At 41.5% G+C, this 26687-nt stretch overlaps 1 protein-coding gene across 1 annotated transcript in view; it reads right to left on the bottom strand.

The window, feature by feature from the left end:
- ARFGEF1 (ARF guanine nucleotide exchange factor 1) overlaps window positions 1-25466 on the bottom strand; it is a 71591-nt gene extending 46125 nt beyond the window's left edge. The window contains exons 1-2 of the mRNA XM_081918465.1: window positions 24579-25466; window positions 1813-1843 (exon numbers count right to left, since the gene is read on the bottom strand). Of these exons, the coding sequence (XP_081774591.1) occupies window positions 1813-1843; window positions 24579-24702 (155 nt within the window). The 5' untranslated portion in view covers window positions 24703-25466. The remainder of the gene's footprint in view (window positions 1-1812; window positions 1844-24578) is intronic.
- Window positions 25467-26687: the final 1221 nt, after the last annotated feature.

The raw sequence follows: 26687 nt of genomic DNA, 5'->3' as shown, positions 1-26687 counted from the left end.
TTGATCATGATCTGAGACAATGATGTTTGCCCTCCAGTAAATTAGGACTAACCACTTTTCAGTATTTAAGTAATGATTTCATGACAGGTAAGGTTGGATTTTGCATACAAAATCCAACTATCTTTTATTGATGGAAGGCTTTTGCATCCCTCCTAAGAACAAACATATGTATTGCAAGACTATTTCAGTACCTAACTTAGGATATCCATCCACTTAATTGTGCAATGAGACTTCCCACCTCTCCTATAAACCCCATGATTCTCTAAATGCACTGTGGGGGTTTCCCAACCCTCTGGAGCACATTGGGGGGGGGGGAGGAAGGAAAAAAGGAAGGAGAAGTTCACATGACGTTGGATGTAAGCTTTCATGCTTTTTCTACAATTTTTGGGTGAAATTTATCAATTCCATATTAAGGTGGCACCCTACTCCCTCATTAATAACTTCAATTTATGGTTTTGAAGCACTTTTTTCAATCTTAGTAGGAGTGTAGTTCCTTTCTATGGTAACCAATAATCAGACTTGTGACATGGTATTTACAAATACCATGGCATTTATGGTATTGTAAATACTGCTATAGAATGTGTCTTCACTCTGTTCCTGTACATACTGTTCTTTAACAAGCTTGGAAAGAGAGGCTATATATTAATACTGCTGTCATTTTACAGTAGGGAATACCTATATGGGTCGGAACGTATCCAGTTTAGTTTTCTAACTACCGGTACATATTTCACTGTTATACCTGTTAGATCATCATTATATACTGCCTCTGGACCACTGCTAGGAGGGATTTTGGTTCAGTTTATACATCCTGTGTGTTTATATTGAATGATACTTTGTGATTTAAGAATTGTTTCCTTAATTGCTATGCTTGTTGACATTTGGTTAAGGATTTCATTTTGTACCTTCATGCTTTAGAACCTTGTGACATGAGTATCTTTTTAGTTCTTTGCCGTTTCCCTTTATATGTGCTCCTTTACCATGTTTCATTTGCAGGGGATTGGGAAGACTGTTTTATAGACTTGCAATTAAATTTTTGGTCCAATCTCTATCTGAAAAGTAACAATTTTGTTTAGGGCTTGCTTGCTTTTTAAAATTTGAAAGAGCTACAATGTTCCCTTCATACTAGGTGCCTATAGGGAGGTCCTGTGTCAGAAGGACAAATGTGATGAGACCAAGTTTTCCATCTCAAGACTCTTCTGAAGCCATGAAATGTCTAACAAAGCATGAAAAACCTGTTTCTCACAAAGGATGCTAATACTCTTAATTATTCTTAACAACATGCTGACATACTTTACACGTTTTCCAAGTGTAAACTGAAGTCAGAGTGATTAGCAAGAAAGTGCTCAAAAATTAATTTGTACACTACAAGTAAAAGTTTTTAATTTCTTCAAGTTACAGCAAGTATGCAGTGAACCTCATACACTCTAGGCGTGGTAACTTAGTGGCAAAACATATACAGTGGCACCTTGGTTTAAGAACAGTCCGGTTTAAGAATGATTTGGTTTACAAACTCTGCTAAACCAGAAATAGTGTCCTGGTTTGAGAACCATCTCGGTCTAAGAATGGAATCCAAACAATGGAAGGGCACCGGCAGTGGGAGGTCTCATTAGGGAAAGTGCACCTCGGTTTAAGAACAGTTTTGGTTTAAGAACGGACTTCCGCAACTGATTAAGTTCATAAACCGAGGTACAACTGTAGTTCATAAAGCTCCCCCCCCCAAAAGGTACAATGACAACTGACTTCATCTCTGTACAAATGATGCTGAATGTATTTTCAGAGCAATTAATCATGATTAATAAAGAAAAAAAGTACCTTTGTTTTCCAGTTTCTGCTTTTATTTCCTCTGGAGAAAAAAAGGAAATAAAAACCTGTTTTACAAACATTACAGCAAAACTAACATAAATAAACTAACATTAAATTACATTAAACTAAAATGTATAAACATTTATAAATATCGTTCTACATTTCCAGTGCTGCTCAACTGCCAAAGAACACATTAGGATTACATTACTATACACACACATGCATATACCACAGTATGATTCAGCCCACTTCAATCACAATTTAAAATTAAATCATGAATATGTCTCAAGATAAACTGAAAAAGAATGTCTTCCTGCTTACAAGCAAGCATCAAATGTAGACTGAACCCTGAAAACCCATAAACATTCATGGACAAGATGTAAAACAATTTGTAGTATGTGCTTTTGAAAGAAAAAATTCTTAAGAAATCTTGTTCAGAAGGTGAATAAGTAGGCAAGACTTTTCTCCCAACCCTCCAGGCCCAAGTGTTTTCCAGTCAGAAATTAAGTAATTTATACTGCACTACAAAACAACATTACTGAAGATATATACATATATACACAAATATACACACATGTGTATAAACACACCCCATATAGATCTCACCATTGCTATAAGCAGACATTATACTGGGAAGTTTGAAGTAATTGTAATCTATTCAAACAGGCTAGCTAGAAAATATTTTCACAATAGAACATTTATTCATAACAGGCTAGAACATCGGTTTATTGCCAATTTCATTGGAATTATAACTGAATTTTATGTAGACTTCCTAGATTATAATAGACAACTCCCCCAACCGTGCCACCAAAATAGCTGTTCAAATTGCCAAATATTTTTATTTTTCGTCTATTTTTTAATAAAGATATACTTTTATAAATATCTATCTTGCCCTTGGGATTTTCCCCAGGCCACACCTCTCACCAGACCTATTTCATACCATTGAGTGTTTTCGCCTGGTTGGTATGTGTCTTTGAACTCAGGTAAAGCCTGATAGTTGCCTGGATGAAGGATGGATAGTGGTGAGTGTGTACAGAAATTAGCCTGCTGTACATTGGTAAAATTCACTTTCGGTCCTTTGCTAATTTTATTTCTGGCCCTGCCCATCAATGGCAAGCAGTCCCTGGAAGGCTGCCGCTGCCCAGGTGAGAACGCAACCCCTCTATCTGAGAAAGCTTCCTCACTCCTGTTTTATGCCAAATAAGTTATGCTTTATCTCAGGCATGTCCAAAGTCCGTCGCGGGGGCCTAATCCGGCCTGCTGGTTGGTTTAATCTTGCCCCTGTAGCAGTTTATTTCCTGGGGTGAAATAACCTGAACAACTTCAATCCTAAAAAAAGTCAACAACTTTGGTTGGCCCTCACAGCCCTTCACTTCATCAAATCTGGCCCTCCTTGAAAAAAGTTGGGAAGCCACTGCTTTATCTGCTCAAACGCAAAATTTGCAAATAATCCTTCCTGTGGGTTGGGTCCAGACATGCCCTTTCACAAACGGAAGAGTTCCTTCTGTTTATGAAAAGTGCTCTGATCCAGCTGAGGGGCTGAGAATTTTTAGCTGATTTTTTCCTCCTTCTGTAGACCCCCAATTCACCACGCCTTCTGTTCCAGAAGGCCCAATAACCATCTAAACAACCTTTCAGAGGGCATAGGGGTAGGAGGGTTCAGTAAATATTACCACTCCCTTTCTCCTACAGGACATTCCACGAGCAGAATTCTGCTTGTGGGAAGTCTCTGGATTAGACCTCCTATCAAATCAACCCTTTTGTTTTTAAAGAACCCTAGTGATTCAGTCCTCTTTGTACTTTATACACAGACAGCCCAAAATTCTAGTAGTAGCATGGTTTACATAAACCATTTTAAAATGCAATTCTCGAAGCACAAAGATCCTCTACTCTAAAAATATTCCAAGTTTCAGAATTTACTTTCAGAATTCCCCCCATTTCCAAAGATGGAACATCAGCTATGTCATTTTTACTGTTAATTTCATGCTCAGGAGCATTATATGATTAACTGCCAAGGGAATGCAGACGGAGAACACAATAAGACAAAGGCCCAGATTTGTTCTTCAATTAAATGTCAAATTTCTTAGATCTTTAATAAGCTTCCATCAGAAAAACCAATCCTACTTTATGGCCGGGTTCACCTAATGGAAATGATGACAGTGATGTAAATGAATTTGACACAGAATAAATCCTTTCAAAACTACAGTCAAACGTAGTTTAAAAAGTCAGCCATATCAGAGCTTGTTAACTGGAACTCCTGGACAGATTGCAGGGACTCTAGCCTAGGAGCTACTTAGGACTATGAGCACCCCAGCATTAGAACTTTCTCTGAGAATGAACGGAAGAGAATAGTAGTCTATAGCAGTGGCCCCTGCAATTGGCAGGTGCCATTTAGCCTCAGGATTAGCCACCTTGGTATAGATACTAGAAGCCTGATATTCTGCCCAAGAGAGCAGTATTTTGTGTGCCTGTGCCATTTCAAGTGATAGCTCAACTCATAGGAGAATGGAGTATTCATCCACAGCCCACTTTTACATGGAGCAACAATTCAGCAACAGTCATTTTGAAAAGAAATTATGAGCTCTTCATACATGCTGATCAATAGCTTGCCACATCTACGTTTTATCATTATTTCTGCAAGGAAGTTCTCAAGAAGGTCTGCCAGCTGGTGGGCAGCTGTGGGCAAGGGTGCCACAGTGTATTTCCCACGTGTCTCGCTTCTCTTACATTCTATTATTCACATGGGGTGGTAATATTCAGCTATGCTTTACTCAGAATAGACACACTGATATAAACTAACTGAACTTCATCATGTTCATTCATTTCAATGGGTTTACTCTGACTGAAACGTAGTTGAATACCACTCACAGACTTTGTGTTGTGTGGTATCAAATAATTTGACAGGAAATTAAATCCAGGATACTTAAGAAATTTTAAGCATTATCCACATTGAATACACTGACCAAGGTAAAATAATCAACTAATGTCAGCAAAAATGTTTATCTGTTTATGCAAAAACAGAGGCACACAAGCTAGGCCAGACTTCATACCAGATGACAACCAGCTATGCTTTTTTTGTTTGAAGTAGTATTCAAGATCTCCCATTTGCAACTAGTAATCAACTAGCAACAAGTCTTCAGATGGATTTAGGTCACACTTCAAAGTAGCACTCCATTCCTTTTGTAAGAATGCAGCTCCCCCCACCATTGTTCAAGAACCAAAAGTACAGTCCTTTGAGATCAGACTGACCATTTCTTCAGCTAGTCAAAATATTTCATCTGCCAAAACTTCCTTAACTATAACAGTCCAACATCACAATCAAATGTGCTTATCTTTACCATGTTTTTTGCATTGTGAAATTCTTTGTGAGCTAGTGGATCTTCAGTGTCTTCTAGAAAGGGATTGCTCAACTCTTCAAATGGAGCCAACACTGTCTTCACATCAATGTGGAAATGGCTGCATGAGTACACTCCAAAATACCTGATTTTAACCCAAACTTATTCAGAATTCTAGAGATCCCAGCCCCAGTCTTAACAGCGGCATTCATCTGCTTAGGAGAAAGACTGAACAGAATCAATGAGAATGAATGGCAGTGTGTTTGAAAAAACAAATAAGTCCTTGCAGAACTACTGCAGACTTATGGATTCTCTGTGCTCAGACACATCAGGGCATAAACTTGGCAGGGACACATCAACCAGAAAGCATAACCATGTGATAATCAACCATGTGATAATTCCAGCATTGCAGGGGGTTGGGCTAGATGACCCTTGTAGTCCCATCCAACTCTATATGTTCCAACTCTATGGTTGGAAAATACGTTGAAATTTTGACAGGAACACATATTACCTCATAATACTAGACAAATTCAAAGATGACAAGGTCATCAATGCCTACTAGTCATGATGACTGTCTTTTATCTGAGGCACTATGTCGCTGAATACTAGTTGCGTTTCGAGGTCCCCAAGCCACCCCCAAATAACTCACACATCACACATCATTTTTGGTTTGGGTTTCTGGCACGATTTTGGCCACAACTTTATTTAAATATATCCGAGTGAGTGGTTGCTTAGGCATTGGTTCAGACTATCTGTCCTTGCCCAGGGGACAGAACTGACTTCTGGATCCCAGCGAAAGCCAGTGTGGGAAACAAATTTTGGGGAGAAAATGAAGCTGGGCCTCAATCCCTCACTTCTCCCCTCATGCTCCTGGTGGCTTGCACGGCCCAAGTCCAATGCCAGGGACAAGGGCGAAAAGAATGGCAAGCCCCTGGATTCCTTTAACGGAATTCCCTTTCTGCACACCATTGGAGGGGTAGGCACTTACCCCTCCACCAACCAATTTGAACCAATGCCTAACCGCCAACCTTACAAGTTGTGACGATTTGCTACACAGTAGGCAAAACCAAATGGCACCAGCCAATCAGCCAGATGGACAAATCCTTACCAGGCCCCTGCCTCAAAGCAGACGACCCCATGACAGGCATAGCAAGGTCAAGCGAACAACCACCCCAATACAGGGAGGGTGGGCAGGTAATCCGGTGCAAACAGCCAAGAGAACGCTCAAAGTTGGGCATCCAGTATTTAAAACCTCTGACCCCTCCTTCAAAATTGGAAACAAGCAGTTTTCCCCAGCGACCCAATTAACCAATTCACTGCCTGGGTCCCTCCATAAATCCGCCCAGCAACAATGAGGTGGCTTGTATCCCCCAACGCAACACGTGCTCTCTGCTAGGGAGAACACATTTTGCTTGGCATCACAAATGGAGACAGCACTGTTGCACTCAAATCCTGCTTGTGGGCTTCCAATAGGCATCTAGTTGCCCACTGGCAAGACCAGAATGCTGGACTAAATGGACCTTTGGCTTCACAGTGGAACCTCGGGTTATGTTCCTCCTTACGAACGCTTCAGGTAACAAGCTCCGCTAACCCGAAAGTAGGTCTCCTGGTTGCGAACTTTGCATCGGGATGCGAGTGGAAGTCGCGCTCCGGTGGCACGGCGGCAGTGGGAGGCCCCATTAGTGAAAGCATGCCTCAGGTTAAGAACAGTTTCACGTTAAGAACGGACCTCCAGAACGAATTAAGTTTGTAACCGGAAGTATCACTGTATCCAGCAAGGCTTTTCTTAGGCTCTTATGTTCCTCATCACGAATAAGCAAACTTTGACTGAGCTTGCTAGTCAACCCAAATTTTGTTGCCAGTATCTCCCTCCAAAGAGTAGGATCTTGGCCCTGATGTACATCTCTGAAACACAGCATGAGGTTAGAAGAAAGTATCTTGCTCCTCACTCCAGTTATAAACTCAGAGCTGAGAAATGGAGGCACAAAACAATCCTTCAAACAACACAGCACAGGATGGGGACAGAGGTTTGCTCTGCCTTGGTATCTGGTAAGTGCTCCAAAGTGCATGTCAAGCACAAAGGCAAACCCATATTTCAGCGAAGAAAGAGGGGGGAAATGCATACAATACTAGTTTGAAGACACTCGGCTTAGGTCATTAAATCCAACTCTTCGTTTAGCTTTAGTTTGTTCTATATTCCAGATTTTTTTGGGGGGGGGTGTCAGATCGTACAGATTACTTCAGTATACCCACTTGCTGGCAGCTACATACAACTAAATTGCTTATTCCTGTTTAATTTCAGGAAAACAGAAGCAATTGCAAAAATAATCTGTTGCTGAAAATTAAATGTGAAGTAGAATAAAAAAGATGCAGGCTAAACTCACTTTGACTAACTCTAGTAATCTGACACAGCATTATGCACTTCACCTTCAGTATTAGAAACTGAGATATGAAAGCTAGGAGCTAAATAGCACTTTAAACCTAGGTTATGGGCACAACAACAGAATGTCTAGGTGCGCTTTCCTTCCACTCTGCAGTTTTAATCTGAAATCTTAGGTGCAGCACTGCACCCAGAGCTCAGAAACTGCTTGCACTAATGAAATTCCCTGTTGCAAAATACATGTAGAACAATGAGAGTTTCGAACACTGTTCATCTTTTCATGTGAAGCCTTTTAAAAATGACATTGGTTCACTTAAGGTTCTGGAAATCCTCTTATGTCTCATGTGACTCCCTGTGGCTTTATAATGATAACTTTCTATTTTAAAGTATTCTTCCTACTGTTCCTGGTGTCCCTTCCCCCTTGGCTGCCAGTAGGGAGGTTGGCAGAGCTCTATTTTCAAAGATTCTTAATAAATATATTCCTTTCTTTAAAAATAGATTTCTTGTTCTAAAGATGAAGTTGACCAGATTATGATCTGTGAAAGTGATCAGGGCACAGACTGAATGTCCATCTTGATATAGGTAGTCTATACTGTCTATGTCGGTTGCTTTAACTGCCCCAGGTAGAATGTTGTTTATAATAGTCAGCAGGTGCCTCACGCAGTCTGTCCTTGTGCGAGGACCCAGTGGTTTTGGATAGTTCGTGAATACCATCTTTTCCGGGCTTAGGACCAGGATCCATTCTTTCTTTCTACTGGGGGCTTGGAGTTCCCGCGGGTTCCTGTCTATATTGGAGATCCCCGACTTACTTCTGTTTGCAGTTACTACAGGGGTCCTAGGTGGGTTCAAGACAGGAGCATCCAGCTGTAGTTTGGTTGCTTTTGTCAGGCTGGGCAAACATAGGGGGAGAACAGCCGTGAGGGGGGTTATTTCTTTGAATGTACTTGGGGAATTATTTTCACATATGGGGAGGGGTTTGGTCTTTGGCGAGTCTCCCTTGTCAATCTCTTTGGTGCCTTGAGCTTTGATTTTTTTCTGTGGATATAGTTTAAGAATATATCTGGATATAAAACATAATGCCCAGAATAATTCAGAGTTTTGACGGAAACCTATGAGATCACATGTGTTAGGAACTTGGTGTTTAACAATAATATCTGTTATAATAGATCAAAGGTAATGGTAAGGTAAAGGACTCCTGGGCGGTTAAGTCCAAAGGTGACTATGAGGCTCATCTCGCTTTTCAGGCCAAGGGAGCTGGCGTTTGTCCACAGACAGCTTTCCGGGTCATGTGGCCAGAATGACTAAACCACTTCTGGTGCAACAGAACACCATGATGGAAACCAGAGCGCATGGAAACGCCATTTACCTTTCCACTACCTATTTATTGGTACCTATTTATCTATTTGCACTGACGTGCTTTCAAAATGCTAGGTTGGCAGAAGCTGGGACAGAGCAACGGGAGCTCACCCCATTGCGGGGATTCAAACCACCAACCTTCCGATCAGTAAGCCCAAGAGGCTCAGTAGTTTGGACCACAGCACCACCCGCTCATCACAATAGATCAGATTACAACGATCCTAAAGGATCTACACTGGCTGTCTTGTTGCTACTGAGCTCAATTTAAGGTGTTGACTTGATCTATAAAGTCCTACATGGTCTAGAAACCAAGTATCTTCAGGACCACAACCACAATTTCCAGCCAGGCTATGCCTTAAATTCTTCAGGAGAGACCACTTCATAATTCTGCTGATATCCAGAGTTAGAGGGACAGTGGCAAAGAGCCATGTTTCTTATGGCACCACAGATATGGAATTCCTTTCTCACAGAGCTTCAGTTGCACTCAACATAATTTCCTTTTTAGATGTTAGCTCCAGGTGTGTTTGTTTTCTCAGGTACATGAAGCGGGTTGAGAACTGGAATGTCACTGCATTTTCTAATTTTGATTCTTTTGTACTTCACTTTTGGAATATATTTGTTTTATATTGTTGGTTATATGGGTTTTTGTATAGTATAGATTTGTATATGTATTATATTGTTATGTACCATCCTGGGAAACTTTGCACTGACAGACAGAATTTAAATTAAATTATATTATTATTATTATAATTACAAGAAGAAGACGACATGTGGTTCAGTTAGTGTAATTTTTATTTAGGCTTGATGGACTTGTCTGCAACTAATAATAGCTTTTAAACTCCTATTCAGAATTATTTAACAAAGCATTTCTTCCTTTGTGCAACATCAACCAATTCATGCAGAGTATTGCCCAATTATATATTGGTGGCTGAATTTTATGGAGCTGGAAGTGATATTTACGGTCCTAACAGGAAATTCATGAAATTCATATCAGTGGCATTGATACTTTTGCACTGCAGGAGACTGGAATAGATGACCCTCAGGGTCTCTTCCAATTCTACAATGTCATCTTCACACATTATCAGACCTCCAGAAAACATTTGTGGAACCAAGAGAGACTACAGAAGCAGCAAGAAGGCCAAAGTTAAGCAGCCTTCCAGCAAAACACACAGAATATTGAATTAACAGGCAAAAAGCTAATTTAAATAAGATTACAGCACACAGAGCATTTTACCCTCTGTGTGCCATATATTCAAGCCTATGCAAGGAACTTTCTGAGCCTGATTCACTTAACCAGACAAACTTTCCCCCCATCATGTTTTATGCATTCTCAAAGAGGTGGTCCAGCTTTCAAATAGCTTGAATCTATGGATTGCATTCAGTGGCTATAGTACAACAACCGCTTATGCTGCAGGCAGGTAAGCACCAAAGATACAACAGGCATGTCATGACTTGTCATGAACATTCTTTGTAGTTCAATACTGCATTCTCATGGGTTCTCAAGGTTTCAAGGATGCAGCTCAACACTGGGATCTTAAGTGTAAGAGTATGAGGATTATCCCAAATATGGTAAGTGTTTTCCATAGCATATGTGTTCGATATATGGGAAGGGAGAAACCATGCAGCAAAACACAATTTTTCCATAATTATTATCCAGGAAGTAATATTACAGTGTGAGGAGGAGTATTACAGTGTGATAAAGAACAAGTTTTACAACAAAGGCCATAGGATAAAAATGGTCAAACCTGCTGTGCAGGAAAGACAACTAGAGAAATAACCTGATGTAAACAGACACTGAGCTAACCACAAAGAACAATGTCATTTGTTGTGCAAATAATAGGGCCAGAAAATTAGACTAAAGTGCATATCTTTATTGTTATTTTAGAATTGGGACCAAGAAAACATTTCCCCAAAGTTAAGAGCACTGACCTGGACACAAGCACCATGCAGAACATAATGATTTTTCAGCCCCTTGCACTCCATGAAAAACCATTTCTGTGGATTAGGAGAACGGTGACTAAAAGCCATAGTAGGCTGTGGGGTTAGGGAATCAGTGGAAATTCTTCCCCTCATACATGGAGCACTTTGGATCTAAGCCTGTGGCATTTACTTTGCAATTCAGAAAACTGTTAAAGAAGACAAATGTCATGTCTAACCTTTATCTACGATAAACAGCATCTCTTCAATTCCTAACGTTAGTATCAAAGACAACCTTGCAAGGTTTCCAGGAGTGGTCATCCTTCTCCTGCCCTACTCCCCTAATTACATTTTCTTCTGCCACCACCCATAATACAGAGCTTTTCTCTACCTCCTGACCCCAAGAAGAGAAAGGAACCCCTACAGTATTATGTTTCCCAAGCTGAGCCCTGGACTATGGCGGCTTGCAGTAGCCACAGATTGTTGAGTATCAGTTAGAAAAGCAGACTTGAAAATGAGATGGTGGCTGAATGAAAGGAGGTTGTGGCTGGTTGGCTAGAGCCCTGAACAAGAGTATTCCAGTTAGGAAATAATATCCTGAAACATTTTGTTGAAGTACCCCCTAGTCTTTACTGATGGTAGCAAAGATTATTCTGCAGATCCGTAAAAACTTCCAGAAAACTCACTGTTTTACCTTCTATCTAGTCACAGTAACCTATTATTCTATTCGCATTTCTTTTCCCATCCAGGCAGCTCCTACTACAACTCCTACGCAGCAGCACAAGTCAACCTTAGGTCCAGTTCTCACTGAGGTAGTAAATCTGTTTGAACTGTACCACTGCACATTGTAAGGTAAAGGTAAAGGGACCCTTGACCATTAGGTCCAGTTGTGACCGACTCTGGGGTTGCGGTGCTCATCTCGCTTTACTGGCCGAGGGAGCCAGCGTACAGCTTCTGGGTCATGTGGCCAGCATGACTAAGCCGCTTCCGGCAAACCAGAGCAGCGCACGGAAATGCCGTTTACCTTCCCGCCGCAGCAGTACCTATTTATCTACTTGCACTCTGATGTGCTTTCAAACTGCTAGGTTGGCAGGAACTGCACATTGTAGTGCAACCTAAATACAGAAAACTAGCACCTCAATGAGACTAGGCTTTGTATGCTAAATTTCATTTCTGAAGGACAAGCATGAGGAAACGTAAGGGATAAAAAGAGCCAAAAGAAAGCTAGTATGTGAAAACACACACACTGTACACCAGGGATCAGCAAACTTTTTCAGAAGGGGGCCGGTCCAATGTCCCTCAAACCTTGTGGGGGGCTAGACTATATTTTGAAGGGGAAAAAATGAATGAATTCCTATGCCCCGCAAATAACCCAGAGATGCATTTTAAATAAAAAGTCACATTTCATTCATGTAAAAACACGCTGATTCCCCAACCGGCCGCAGGCCAGATTCAGAAGGCGATTGGGCCAGATCCGGCCCCAGGGCCTTGGTTTGCATGCCCATGCACCATGGGGCCATGCTTTGTGTACCTATCTCCTCCCAAATCCAACACTTTGCTAATTCAGAAGGAAAAAGGAATCTACCTTTCTCCCCTTACTTACAGAATACCTCGGAACTTTCAACTCCAACTTGCTCTGTGGACCACAGCAGTTCTGTGATGTGACATGGGAGATATATCCCCTACAGGACTCTCTTGATCAAAGCAGCTGCTACTGCCAACATTTGGCAAGATGGGTCTTGGAAGCAAGCCCTCCCAACCCACCAACTAACTGAATGCCTTATTCCGTTGCAGAAACATTCATGTAAATGTGTCAATAGAAGAAATTCACCCAACAATGCTTTGATCCCAGCAAATTCATTGCGGAAATTCCAAATTGAGGAAGTCGGGTATCAGCAAATCTTTGATCCAATGCCTCTATCCTGCCCGCCCCATGCGATCCACAGTGATAATAAAAAGGAATTGGTGAAAAGAATTTTCTCTCTGTGTATATGCAATTCTGAAATGATATGTCAGAACTCTTGTAGAAAGGTTAATGAAATGCCAGCAGCAGGCACTGGAGAAAATAATGGCAAAAGGCAGGTCCCTCGTGGGAAGTTCTCATGGGGACTAGTAAGAGTACAAAACATGCACTGTGCCTATTCCCAATGGAGCCCAATAAATAGTACAAGGAATCAATAGGCCTAAAAAGATTAGTGCAAAACTGAGGTGCTTCCTCAGCTACCGGTACTCAGAATACACAAAATAACCTTCCAGTGTAAGATATTATTCAAGGTTTTAACTATATCTTCCTAAGATTTCAGCCCCACCACCCACCCCACAACTAAAACCAGCCTGGATAGGCTGAGGGATGGAGAAGAAGGGTAGGTAGGAAGGAGGTGCCTAGTGCTTCCTCTTCTTGGCATTGATTTTTCAGTTCATTATCACCATCTTTAAGCTGCCCTGCTATTTGTGGGGCACTGGCTATGTGACATTTTTCTGAGCAGATAGGGAGCAAGCAGATACGATTTGGATAGATTTGAAGCTTGGATCTCACAGACCTGGGGCTTGATATTCATGGACAAACCACCTTACTATGTGAACATTGCACAGGAAGTAAGAGTTTGGCTTTGTTTTATTCAATATGCACAGTATGAACACAGCTTTCACTCACCAAGAGCACATGCAACAAGTGTGGGATAACACTTTCAATACATTACTTTATTGATGCTTGTGAAAACCTAGAGATAGAACGAAGCTATGTCTTACTTAGAGACAAATCCAATAAGGGAGGGAATTTTACTTCTTGTAGTTATTATGTAATTCTGTTTAAGTTTGATAAATCAATAAAATTCACTTTTTAAAAAGATAGTTTCCCCTCACAACAACACATGGCAGAGGAATTCTCAGTTCAATATTGTCAGAATATTAAGGATAGATAATTCAACCATGCCTTCCACCAACACTACACATGCTTACTCAGAAGAAAGTCCTTAGGACTGTAGCCCTCTGAGTAGACATCCAATTGATCCATCAGTATCCCTGCCCATATATATGTCAGTTTGCATTTCTTAGTAATGCCATTCAAGTATTTATAAACTTTTAATGTTGATATCCCCCTCTCCTCTATCATGAATAGAGATTTAATCAATAATGGTACAGAAAAAAGTCCTGAAATCAGAGTCTTCACACAAGCGCAAAAGGCTAATTTGTAGCTTTTAGTCCCAACTTCTAAATGAAGATTTACCAGTAGGTAAAGGGAGCCTTGAAGATTGATTGTGGGAAGTGGTGTAGGAGCCAATGCAAAATGAGGTAGTTTCAGGTTAAGCAGCCAGACCAACTGCTGGGTCCCAAAGTCCAAATTCGATTAGTCAGAACTAGCACTCAGAATTGTGCAGATGAGCCATAATAAAGCTGCAAGCCACAGAAGCATGTTTCTACATGACAATATTCTTTTAAGTAATTTTGCATTGTTATAAACAATATTTAACTGCCTTGATTGCTGTGCTCGAAAGGCAATATATTTTTAAATAAAACAAAATTTCAAGAATCAATAAATCATATAGACTATGAAGTTTTAAGTCTCATAGGTTAAAAACTTTTAAAAAGTTACTAGGCTTGATCGAACTAAGCATTTTTGTTTAAACAGAGAAAATTACATAAGCACATAACTCTGCCTCATATTAAAATCAGCTGAACTTCGGCATGAGGCTTTTTGTGACCATTGTTTCAAAGCTTCAGCTCTCATTTTGCGAAAGGGATGAGGTATCTCATAACCACCATATGGAAAAAGAGCAATTCCTTCTACATTAGTGAGATACTAGAAAGTAAAAGGAACCTGTTACAGTAACACAGAGAAGATAGTTATCAATATATCTGAAAGTCCAATTTCAAAATAAATGAAAATCTACAAATATCAAAATCAACCTATAAAACATAATTCGATACAATTTAACTCAAGTAAATGAATTCAATGGGACTTATTCTTAGGTAATTGTGCAAAGAATCACAGCTTTAGTAACTAGTTTTCTCTGAGGCCAAGTGAAATCATGAATGTTATATTCATAAACATTTACGAGTTCAGTCATCTTCCTAATGAAAACTTATCTTTCATTACATCAGATATCACAAAAACTCATTTCTATTCCATCTTTGAACACTGAGCACTGCAGCAAATAGCGTTCTGTCTCTGCAAAGGATTCAAATTATGAGCCAAAACACACTGAGTACCAGTGTTAGAAACTGAGATATGAAAGCTAAGAGCTAAATGGCACCTTAAACCTTGGTTATGGGCACAACAACAAAATGTCTAGGCACACTTTTTTAATAAGAATACAAAATTGAAAATGAATGAACTGCAGCTATAATACTATGTTCATTTTTCAGATAGTCTAATCCTTCCCATGCCCACCTCCTAATATTCTTAACAGGGTCTCTACTCCAGTCTTCAGAGAGTAGCTGGAAGTGGGGAGGCAGGAAAAGGTTTTAGTCTGAAATCTTAGGTGCAGTACTGCACCCAGAGCTCAGAAACTACTGGTGCTAATGAAATTCCCTGTTGCAACATGCACCTAGAACAATGGGAATTTTGAACACTGCCGAGTACATTATGTAAATTACAAATTTTCAAGAGATTTTTGAATGTGTGTCACAAATTTCAAATATTGGTGCTCAGCTGTGAAGAAAAGCTTCTTTTGCCCCTTGGTACTTACTATTTTGCTTTGCTATTATTAATGAAAATAATTAGATAGAAAAGCTCATCTAGTTCAGCCTCCTGCTCTCCCAGTGGCCATCTGGATACCTATGGGAAGCCTGCAAACAGAACCCAAGCACTACATCACTCTCCCCTCTTGAACTCACCAGCAAATGATATTCAGAAGCACATCGGCTCTGATACCAGAAATAGAAAAAAGCCTTCATGACTAGTAGCCACTGATACCATTAATTTGTATAAACCCCTTTTAAAATCATCCAACTTGGTGCTGCTTCTTGGTGCCATATTGAGACGGTGAATTCCATAGTTAACTATGGGCTGTGTGATGTAGTTCTTCCTTTTGTTTGTCCTGAATCCTCTAGTGTCACTGGATGGCCTTGTTTTCTCTCTATCCAACTTTCTCTACGCACTGCATTATGTCCCCCTTTGCTTGCCTTTTTCTAATTGAACTAAAAAGCCACAAATGTTGTAACTTTTCCCCAAAGGGGAGACCACTTGGGATTTGTTATCCAGTACATAGGAGATCAGGATAGGTGACAAGCTGAAGCTGCCAAGCAGGAGACTTCAAATTCAGCTGACAGTTCCCCTTCGCCAGAGTAGAAACCTATTTTGTGATTGAGACAACCACCTCCATGCATTCTATGCAGGGCTTTGTATGGGAGTGAGGTATATTTTGGTATTGTTAAGGGACTGAAGTACAAAATTTGCTTTATTTAGATGGGCCCTATGCTTGGGGGGGGGGGATACCACTATAAAGCAGATAGCAGAAATCAAAATTGTTATTTTTATGTTCACTGTACCAGCTCCTGCCTACCTAGCAGTTCGAAAGCACGTCAAAGTGCAAGTAGATAAATAGGTACCGCTCCGGCAGGAAGGTAAACGGCGTTTCCGTGCACTGCTCTGGTTCGCCAGAAGCGGCTTAGTCATGTTGGTCACATGACCCGGAAGCTGTACGCCGGCTCCCTCGGCCAATAAAGCGAGATGAGCGTCGCAACCCCAGAGTCGGTCACGGGGTCAGGGGTCCCTTTACCTTTTTATATTAGTGGACTCCAGCCTATCCCCTTCATTCCGAGAACTGGTGTTCGTCCAAAATATATGTCTGGCTTTAAAGTGGAACAATGGCAAAAGAGACTAATGAATGCAATTGACCCTGGAACACTACAGACTTTCAATCTGCTGACATTTTGAAATCAAGATGAAGTCTGCTAATGCTCAGCTTGATTTAATGATGTTGATAAAACAAAACCTGTGTGAAATTATATGTACAGGGAACCAGATTAACAAAGGAGAAGTCTCCCAAAGCTTTACCACCTAGGTAGTATCTCATGGCCCTATTTGCCAGAGCAGATCAAACTGCTTGAAAGCTCACAGCTTCAAATTACAATATAGCAAGAGCATCTTTGAAGTAGGTTGATAGAAATTATTAGCCCATAATTTTTTACTAGTGTAAGGCGGCCTTGCAAAATAAGTGTCTGAGGCTTCTTTATATATCCTGCTTCAGATATCCATCTAGCGCCCATGTAGTGCTGTGTTTGCATTGTAGCAGTCATCAATTTCAGTGTACTATTTCTCCTGTCATTCTCACATCCATTTTAAGATCCAAAGTGCAGGATGGTATACAGCTGTCATAGCATTGTGCTGCACTTCTCAGGCTGAATTTTAGCAACAATGCTATTGCAGTTGCCAACCTCTGCTCATCCTCCTTTTGCTTCATTGCCAGGGACCGGGAAGGGGCTAAGGGAGTGAAACGAGGAGGCAGTATGTGTGACCATGTGGAGATCTGTGGGTGCCAGGCTGGCGACAGACATCTCCATCTGGTTGCCCCCTCCAGCTTCCTTAAGCCGGTAAGCTTATTCACTGCATTTATATGCCACCCTTTTCTTCAAGGAGTGCATGTTCATCCCCTCATTCTCAGTTAATCCCTACAAGGACCCTGTGAGGTAGTTTAAGAGGCTGTGACTGGCCCAAGGTTCCCCAGTGAGCTTCATGGCTGAGTGGGGATTTGAACCCTAATATCCCAAGTCCTAGCACAGCGCTCTAACCACTACACCACACTGGCTTCCTAGAGTACTTCTGCTCTGTGGCAGCTATACAAATTAGTAGGTAAATAAATAAGGGGAAAGCAAAATGTGTTTTATATACAAAATAGTTTCGCTAACTGTTTTTGTAAATACAATTTGTATTAGAACTTTGAATTTCTGCCAAGGTCTTTGGCTATAAGCAGTAAAAGTTTAACCTCGCCCATCCGGAGTAACAGATCAATATAGAATCATAGAACTGTAGAGTGGGAAGGGACCCTTAAGGCCATCTAGTCCAGCCTCCTGCAATGCAGGATTCTCAAGCATCTATGACAAATGTCATTCAACCTCTGCTTAAAAACCACCAAGGAAGGAGAGTCCACCACCTTCCAAGGGAATCTGTTCCACTGTCGAGCAGCTCTTACCATCAGAAAGTTTTTCCTGAAGTTTAGTTGGAATCTCCTTTCTTGTAACTTGAAACCATTGGTTTGAGTCCTACCCTCCAGAGCAGGAGAAAACATGCTTGCCCCATCTTTCATGTGACAGCCCTTTAGATATTTGAAGATAGCTATCATATCTCTTCTCAGTCTCCTCTTATCTAGGCTAAACATACCCAACTCCCTCAACCATTACTCATAAGGCTTGGTTTCCAGACCACTGATCATATTGGTTGCTCGTGGAGTCATGTCATGCTCCTTCTAAAGCAGTTTGTCCACCTTTGGTCCCCACCCTGCCCTCAGCGCTCATCTGTGGCTCCTAGAAGCTGTCAGCATGTGGCAGTGGCCATACTCTGGGAACGGCTTCAACTGACCAGCTAAACCTGGTGAGGGTAGCCAATAGGTCTCAAACCCTCAATGAGTTAGGGACTTCCCCTGTATGTGAAGAGAGGCTCCAGCAGATTGAGCAGGTAAGACCAATATTGAGTCCAATGGTCAAGAAGGAAGCTTTTGCACAGGCTGTAGAGGGAGGTGAGGGGCAAACGGGGCATGTCAACCTGAGACGGTAGCCCATCAAGGAGTAGGAAAACTCTGATCCTAAATCTCCACTGCCTTGCGTAATTATCTTTGGGAAAAGAAAAGGCTAATGAGTAAATGCTACATAAATATGGAGTGGAGTCCCTAAAACTGTCTTGTATGCCTCCTGGCAACTCCTGCAGGCAAGCTGGGCCACACATATTGCTCTGCTTTCCTCTGAACCACATCACTGAGGCCAAGAGGGGGGTTTTGGTGTCTGAGAAGTCCAGGACCCTCATACTTATTGCCCAGGCTTGTGCCTCTGGGAGGTCACTTCAGTTTTGCTAACACAGCAGTTTGACTTGACCCTTGGAGGCCCACTCTGTTGTCTCTTGAGATAGACAGATGCCAGCAATATGTACTGCAAAGCAAGTGCAACATCAAAATGTTTTCATATCTACTAGTATTCCTTCCTCAATTTCTATTCCATGGGCAAAAATCGCATTATTTTCATAGACCACCAAGTATATAAACAGCCTAACCACACTTTGTAGTATTAGCACCACACCTCCAATATATTAGGGTTCTTCAGGAGTTCTTAGGTTTGATTTCAGAAGTTGTAAATAAGTATTAATATGAGTGATCACTCCTCCACCTTAGTGGATACACATGCAGTTTTCTGTAAAGTAAGGTAGGGTAAGGTAACAGGAAAAAAGGAGGGGGGAATGAGAAAGTAAAAAGATAAGAACAAAAATAGGGCAAAGTCAAAGGTGACTGTTGTAGCAGCAGGAAATATATGCTGTTAAAAACTGTGATATTAACTAAGAAAAGGAAGTGTGAAAGTCAAGATGACTCATTGTAACAAATGAAAATACTTTGCCTTCATAAGCTCCATTGAAATAATAGGAATTTTACAACAGCAAGATCTACACTATTTATGCTTCAGCAGTCTAAGAACTCCTTCACTTTATATACACTACTAAAAAGCAAGCCCTCTTACATTACACAGAGAAATGCAAAGCATGGGAAGGTGTATTTGAAATGAGATGAGAGAACTATTAATACAATCCAAGACTGTAGAGAGGAAGATACACATTGGGAGAAATGGGACTGGGGAAAGATATACAATTGAACCAACCAGGATTTAGGAATCAAGAGCAGGTCTTGTAATCTTCTACATCCTTTAATTCTCTCTACCCATTTTTTCTCATTATACAACAGACATCATGACAAACCCAAGTTAAAATGCAACCAAGTATGCCACAAGCGCTTCAACTATCATGATTAAATATAGGCTTTCAGAAAGTGTTTAGTGGCACACCAGGTTTCATTTTAATCCACATTAGCAACCATCACACATTAACACCAAACTCACAACATGTGGAAGCATTTCAAAGGATGCTGCAATAATGGAGCAAAAAAATATACGAACAAGATGAGAACTGAGCTCTTTGTAAAGCCCACACACAAAACCAATTATCTTATTATTCTAAGCCAAATAAAAAAAGTTAATATTGGGCTATGAAATTACCAAAATTACAGAGCTTCTCTCTTGGAAGGAAACAAGAAGGTTAAATAAAGGCTAATATTTAAAGTATAATATAACAGGGAATGAAATATCTATATTAACATGCTTTGTTCATTTAATACAGCAAACTTGTGAAAGATGTAGGGTAGACAGCAATATTAATGGCTCTAGTGTCCCAAAACTGGTTTGTTTAAGTTGTGCACAGCTCTTTGGCATTCAATGAATGAGTTTCAAAAAAACAAAAGGAACAATGAGAGGGGAAATGGAGGAAATACAGGCCACATGTAATTAGAATAAGGCAGATCAAATCCAAGGTCTGAAAACTATTTCTCCAGCATAAGAAAAAACAAATCATAACTCTATTTGTGTCTATTCAAAAATAAGTCCAAATGAGTTCAATGAAACTTATTCTCAAATATTACATTTCTAAACAGAGTGGGACTGAGCAAAGTGGGACTTATTTCTGAATAGAAATGCATAGGACTGCATTGCATATTACAGTATCATAAAAGCAGAGGTTTGCTTAGTTGGAGACACAAATGCCTCTATCATGAGACAGGGAGAAAATGACAACTTTTCATAAGGTTCAATCTGCATATAAAAATAAACTGAAATTGATACTTGATAGAAACAGATTCAAAATCAAGACTATTTTTTTCTACCCATGTAGTCTCTCTTCTGCACTATTTTTTTATTTTTAAATATTGAGCACTATGTTTTTAAATATTAAGAACTATGTTTAATTAGCATTCTATACATACTGGACAAATATGTGTTAATAAACTATAATATACAAAAAAGATATCCAAGAATTATCTTATCATTTTTATAGGCCAGACACATGTGTATTTTAACTGTTATTACTATCCAGAGATGCTCTCAGATACTGTTTGCATGTGCACACATGCAGTAATATTGATGAATGACTAGTAATAAATATTTGGCCCATAATCAGTTGATATTGTCCTTCCCATAAGTAATACGTATTTTGTTTGAGAATATTCTAAGATAGCCATAAAGTAAGCATTATTTACCGTACTCATAGGTTCCACTGAGTTCAGTAAGACCTACTTCTTGGTAAGTGTTATATTCTGGCATTAGTTAAAATTGCACACCAATCCTCATATGCAGTTCCCACAGGCACAAATAATGGCACTTATTTCTTAGTATATTTAGGATATCAATATTGTTACATATTGTTAAATCACATTGGGGGGGTCAATACAAATGGCCTATTTCAAATGTAAGCATTTGAAATTTTTGTTTTAAAAACAAATAGATATACGGAGCACTATGGCTGGGAATACTTCCTGGAGAAGCACCTCTAAATGAATTATAGTTGTGCACAAATAATTGTGTTCTTGTACAAGTTGTAGTGAAGTGAGTGGTGAGTTATGATCCTGGAACAGCCATGTTCTTTTCTAATTCCATTTCAGCTCAGTTATTTCAGAACAGTTCCTCCTGCTATTCCTAATCGGTCATTCTAGCCCTGTGAATAAGGCATTCTACTTCATTGTTATTATTGCCTATAAGCAGCTTTTCAGGCAATATGCCTGCCAAAGCAGTTGGCCACCAGGTGGCTGTTTATTGTTATTATTATGGGATATTATATTTATTTATACCCCATATTATTCCCTGACAGGGACTAAAGTTCGTTAAAAGCAGTCAGTTCCCAAAAGCCTGCCAGAGCTAGTGTCTAGAGAGGGAGTTCCAAAGTCTGGGAGCAGCCACTGAGAAGGCCTTCTGCATCCCTATGAAATATGCTTGTGAAGGTGGCAGCAGTGAGGGAAGGACATCCTTCAAAGATTTCAGAACCCAGGAAGGTTCATATAAGAGGATACAGTCTTTCAGATAGCTTAGCCTTAGACCTAAGCCATTCAGTCATAAGCAGCACTTTGAATTGTGCCTGGAAACAGACCAGTAGCCAGTGAAGCTGTTCTAACAAGGAGTTGTATGCTCCCTATAACCAGCCCCAGTCAGCAATCTGGCTGCAGCTCTTTGAACCAGTTGAAGTTTATGAGCACCTTTCAAAGCCAGCCCTACGTTAAGCATGTTCCAGTAATTCAAACAGGACTGGCTTGGTTTTTGAGCATGTGTACATTTGTGGGCTCTAGTTGAAATCTACTACATAATAAATAATGAACATTCTGAATAAATAAAAACCATACTGCACAGTTAAAATTCACAGCAAACAATAAACAGGAGCTAGTAAATAATAAAATGGACAAAGCCAAAGTCAAGCTCAGATGAATCAGGAGTTATGGTGTAGTTCTATGTCATCACAGTGCCTATAGTGAATAGGTAACAAAAGAAATCAGTTTTAAATCAGTTCAAGTCTGTCTTGGATGTTTTATGAAATATCAGATCACAAAAAGAACATCTTGCAGAGATTTACAAATTATTCTCCATTTGTGATGTTTATGTTTTGTGTTAATTACCAAGACACACTAACCTAGAATTTGAGTTAATCACTCCATTGCTGTTTATACTTCCAGCCATTATTCCAATTTTCCTAAGGCCTTGCTCATGTCGATCTGACAGGTCTTTGTTTAAACAGCAACAGATCCTGCATGAGATCTACCTATTAACTTATTTATTACCAGTATTTGTATGCTGACTTTCAGGGCCTCTCAAGGTAGCTTGCATTCAAAGTTAAAACTTGACATATAAATAATATCAAAGCTAGAGGGGGGAAAGATTTGCAACAGAGAGCTGCCCAATATGTCAGTCCGCATAATGTGTCTATGTACAAATGCTCTACAAGAATTGAGGCCTGAGAGGCAGAGATTGGTCAAACAATGATTATAACTACAGTACTATACAATAGAACTCTGGCCTTGACTGGAGTGTCTTGCATACAAATAAATACTGTATTGTTGGCCTCCTGATTTTTTCACTATTAATGCAAATCAAGTTAAGTGGTAAAGGCAAATCTATAAGGTAAATTAAAGGGCCCTTTATTCACCTTCCCCCTCAGGCCTTGCATTAGAACTAAGTTTAATTTGTAGGAATCTACTGCAACTATACTGGTTTGTGATGTACAGAGGCAGTAATACAATTCAGTATAGAAAAGAGAACACAGAAACTGTTAAAAAAATCACAAAAATGGTTAATGGCAAACCCACAAGTGTGAAAATAATTGCCCTAATCCAGCTCTAGTTACACACAAAATGTGGGTGGTGGTGCATATATGATTGCACATCCCAATGAAACAAAGTAGTTGATCTGGACATCCAAATTGATATGTAGATGTAGATGCAGCTCTGGTTTGGGAATAGATTCTGACTCAGAGAAGAGATGCTTACATGCACAGATCTCTTACTCTGGATCAGGTTATAAAAGACAAGCAGTAAACTAAGATGATTGACATTTTCTTTAAATACACACATTTGTGAAGTGAATATTATACAAACAAAAGTTAATGTAAAAAACCCCACCACATTGTAATATATGACTTGCCAATTGCCAACAAGTATTTTACTTCTTTTAAACTCAGTCCATGGATGCATGGGTCAATTCAGTCCATAGATGCATTTATTTATTTTTGCCTTCCCTCATATAATAACTGTGTACCAGGTTTTGTATGTTTTTAGCAGCTCTCATTTTTATATGTAAGCTGCCTTGAGTCCTGACATGGGAAAAGGTAGAATATAAATATATAAAAACAACAACCATCTCCTAATAAAGCGATTCAATTGTCTCTGAAAACTTCAGTGGAAGGTTTAAGCCCCAATCTAATAACCTGGACAAGTAGCTCACCTTGTCAATCCAATATTTCCTTTTATTCAGAATGAAATAACCACATGATACATGAAAGAAACTCCTCCACCCAGCGGCGTTATTTTTCCTGGGCTGATGTATTATAAAAGACTCCTTGTACCACTGCATCCCTCCCTGCTGTCATTCTCCCTCGCTACACAACAGCCTCTCAATTCAAAGAGCAGGCATCAATTTTAAATGTTGACAGGGTGTCACTGTCCCTGTTTTCCACCATCCGCCTCTCTTCGGCTTCCGTCCTCGCCGCCTCCTCCTCCTCCTCCCGCCCGTCACCTGCTCCCTCCTCCCCGGCGGCCTTGTTCTTCCAGGTCAGCTCTCTACACACCTTCTCTGCCTATTCATGCAGGGTGTGTAGGTGCGCCAAGGAGGCAGCGAAAGAGAAAAGCCGTGTGTCAAGGCAACCGCCTGCATTTCCTTGTCAACAAAGCCAAAGCTTCCCAATAACGCACGCGCCTTCAGCTCCCCCACCCCCCCAAAAAAAAACACCGCACGGGGGACAGCTTCCCTCCCCGAGACTAACGTAGCGCACAAACACACGGCCTTTCATCTTCTCCCACCGCCACGTCCAAACCTCACCACAAAGGCCCGCCTCATGCATCAGCACGAACCTCCTCTCCCCGAAACCTGCGCCCAACAGCCGCCTTTTGTCGCCCAGCTCGGCGCACCCGGCCACTCCTCTCCCTTCCCCGGCCAGCCTCGTCCCCACAATGACAGCTGCCCTAATCCAGCGCAAGGCCCCGGCCTGCCTTCCCTTCGCCTCTGCAGGTGCCTCGGGCTCCCTACCCTGCTCCTCCTCCCTCCCCGCAGCTCCCCACATTTACCTAGGGCCACCTCGCAGGCTTTGCGCAGCTGGGAATGGTGCGCCTTCTTCACCTCCTTGTCGGCCAGGATCTTCTCCAAGGCCCGGGTCAGGAACATGTTTTTTGTCTTCTTCCCCTCATACATGGGGACGCAGGGAGAGAGGGGAGAAGAAGAGGGAGCTGGTTCGGTGCCTCAAGCCGCCTCTCGCCGCAGCTGCCCGGGCGGCACCCCTGGCGAAGGAGCCCCAAGCGCAGCTTCTTCCCACCTCCGGGCTGGGCTCGGGCAAGAGCGGCGACTGCGGACCTCGCTCGGGGTGGGGGGAAAGGAGAACTGGCCCTCCGGAGAACGCGCAGCCCTCAGACCCGGCTGGCCTCCGCCTCCATTAGCAGCAGCGGCGGCGGCGGCAGTAGGAGCAATAGCAGCGGCGGCGGCGGCAGCAGCAACCTCCTCCTGCGCTCGCCATGTTGGAAGGAAACGACGTCAAGGCCGCCGCGGCCCGAGTGGCTGCAGAGGAGGAAGCGGCGGCGGCGGCGGCGGCGGCGGCTGCTGTTTCTCCAAGACCGGGAGGAGGCGCAGCCGCAGGGAGCGAGCAACACCAGCAGCAGCGCTGGCGAGGCTAAGCCGGGACAGGCGGCCGGCCCCGCGCTACAGGTGTGAGGAGGGGAGGGGCCTCGCCGCCGCCTGCCTGGGAGAGCAATGGGGGAAAGAGGCTGAGCGGCGCCGAGGCTGCAGACCAGAGCGCGCTCAGCCTCCCTCACAGAGTTCGTAGGCGGCGGGGGCTTCTCTCTCCTTTGCCCCTGTCACTTCGGATTTCCCCTCAGACGCTTCCCGGTGGTGGCAGAGACTCCTTCCGGCTAGCCAAAGGAAACTCGCCCGCTCCGCTTGTTACCTCGGATTGGAGCCCCGCCTTCTCCTCCATGCCTCCCTTCGGTCAGATTTATCTCACTGCTCGCTCTGTGGTGATGGGGCAAATCGCAAGGGGTTTGTCGGCCACTGTGCTTTTTTTGTGTGTGTGCTCGTTTGAAGATTGCATAGATATGACACTGACTGTGAGCTCTTAACGTCTTGGAGGCAAACCAAGAAGGGGAACTTTCAAGACTGTGATACAAACTTTGGTGGACTAGAGTTCTCTTTGTCGAATACAACATTATATACAAGAACATTTATCACATAACACACACACACACACACACACTTTATGCACCCAATGGTGGGTTGTGTTCCATAAAGAATTATGTCACAATATGTTGGGTTTGAAGATGCCACAATATACCTTATATATGTTTACTGTAACAGACTCACACAGCCATGTCACCTAATTTATTACTGAAACTAAAGCCCATTACTTCAGAGTAAATATGGCTGGGATTGCAATCAGGGTGAATGAACAAATGGAAGTTTCTCCATGTTGTCCAGTTAAGCCACACCTAAGAAAAATGCTGAGAGATAGCCAGTACTGTAATCAGTTTACATAGCCCTAGCACCTGACTGAACTTCCTTAGGAAAGCCTGTTTGCTGTGAATCATAGCTTTACACCAAGCATGGATAACCACCAGACCTATCATCTAACCATACAATTTGTGTAGTGGAATGGCATTAAGTGGTAAAACCATTTAAAAAATATACCTGGATGCCACATGTTCCAGACTTGTTTTCTAGCATTTTCATTTAGCTGTGAAAGACATCGGTGAGCAGTGTGCTAGCGTACATGCTTTCAATACCAAAAGTCAGAGGTTCAATACCTGGCAGGTCTTCCTGTCCCCCTTTATGAGGGCAAAAATTGAAGAGTGAATTAATACAATTAGAATTAGAGGCAATATGAGTTAAACCAATTTATGTTGTACCTGTTTTCCTACCCTACTTTTCTAGTTTTTGTATACTTTGCCAAAATCCTCAGGTAGAACTACACTCTGTGGATCTGCTTCTAGGTCTCACGTTTAAAAGAGGGAGGAAGGGATAGAGAGAACCACCCACTATTTTTACATTTTTGTCATAATGTATTAGGGAGTCTATCCAGGCAAAGTAAAGTGCTTTAAAATTTCTCTCTGAAATTTCTCTTTGCTGGGCCCATACAGTTGCTAAAGTAGCTGCAGGTACATAGAGAAAGCTGTTCCTCAAATAACCTGACG

This window comes from Podarcis melisellensis, assembly GCF_964234715.1.
Source record: "Podarcis melisellensis genome assembly, chromosome: 7".
In the NCBI taxonomy this organism is placed as follows: Eukaryota; Metazoa; Chordata; class Lepidosauria; order Squamata; family Lacertidae; genus Podarcis; species Podarcis melisellensis.
This window is presented reverse-complemented; position numbering and strand designations above follow the sequence as displayed.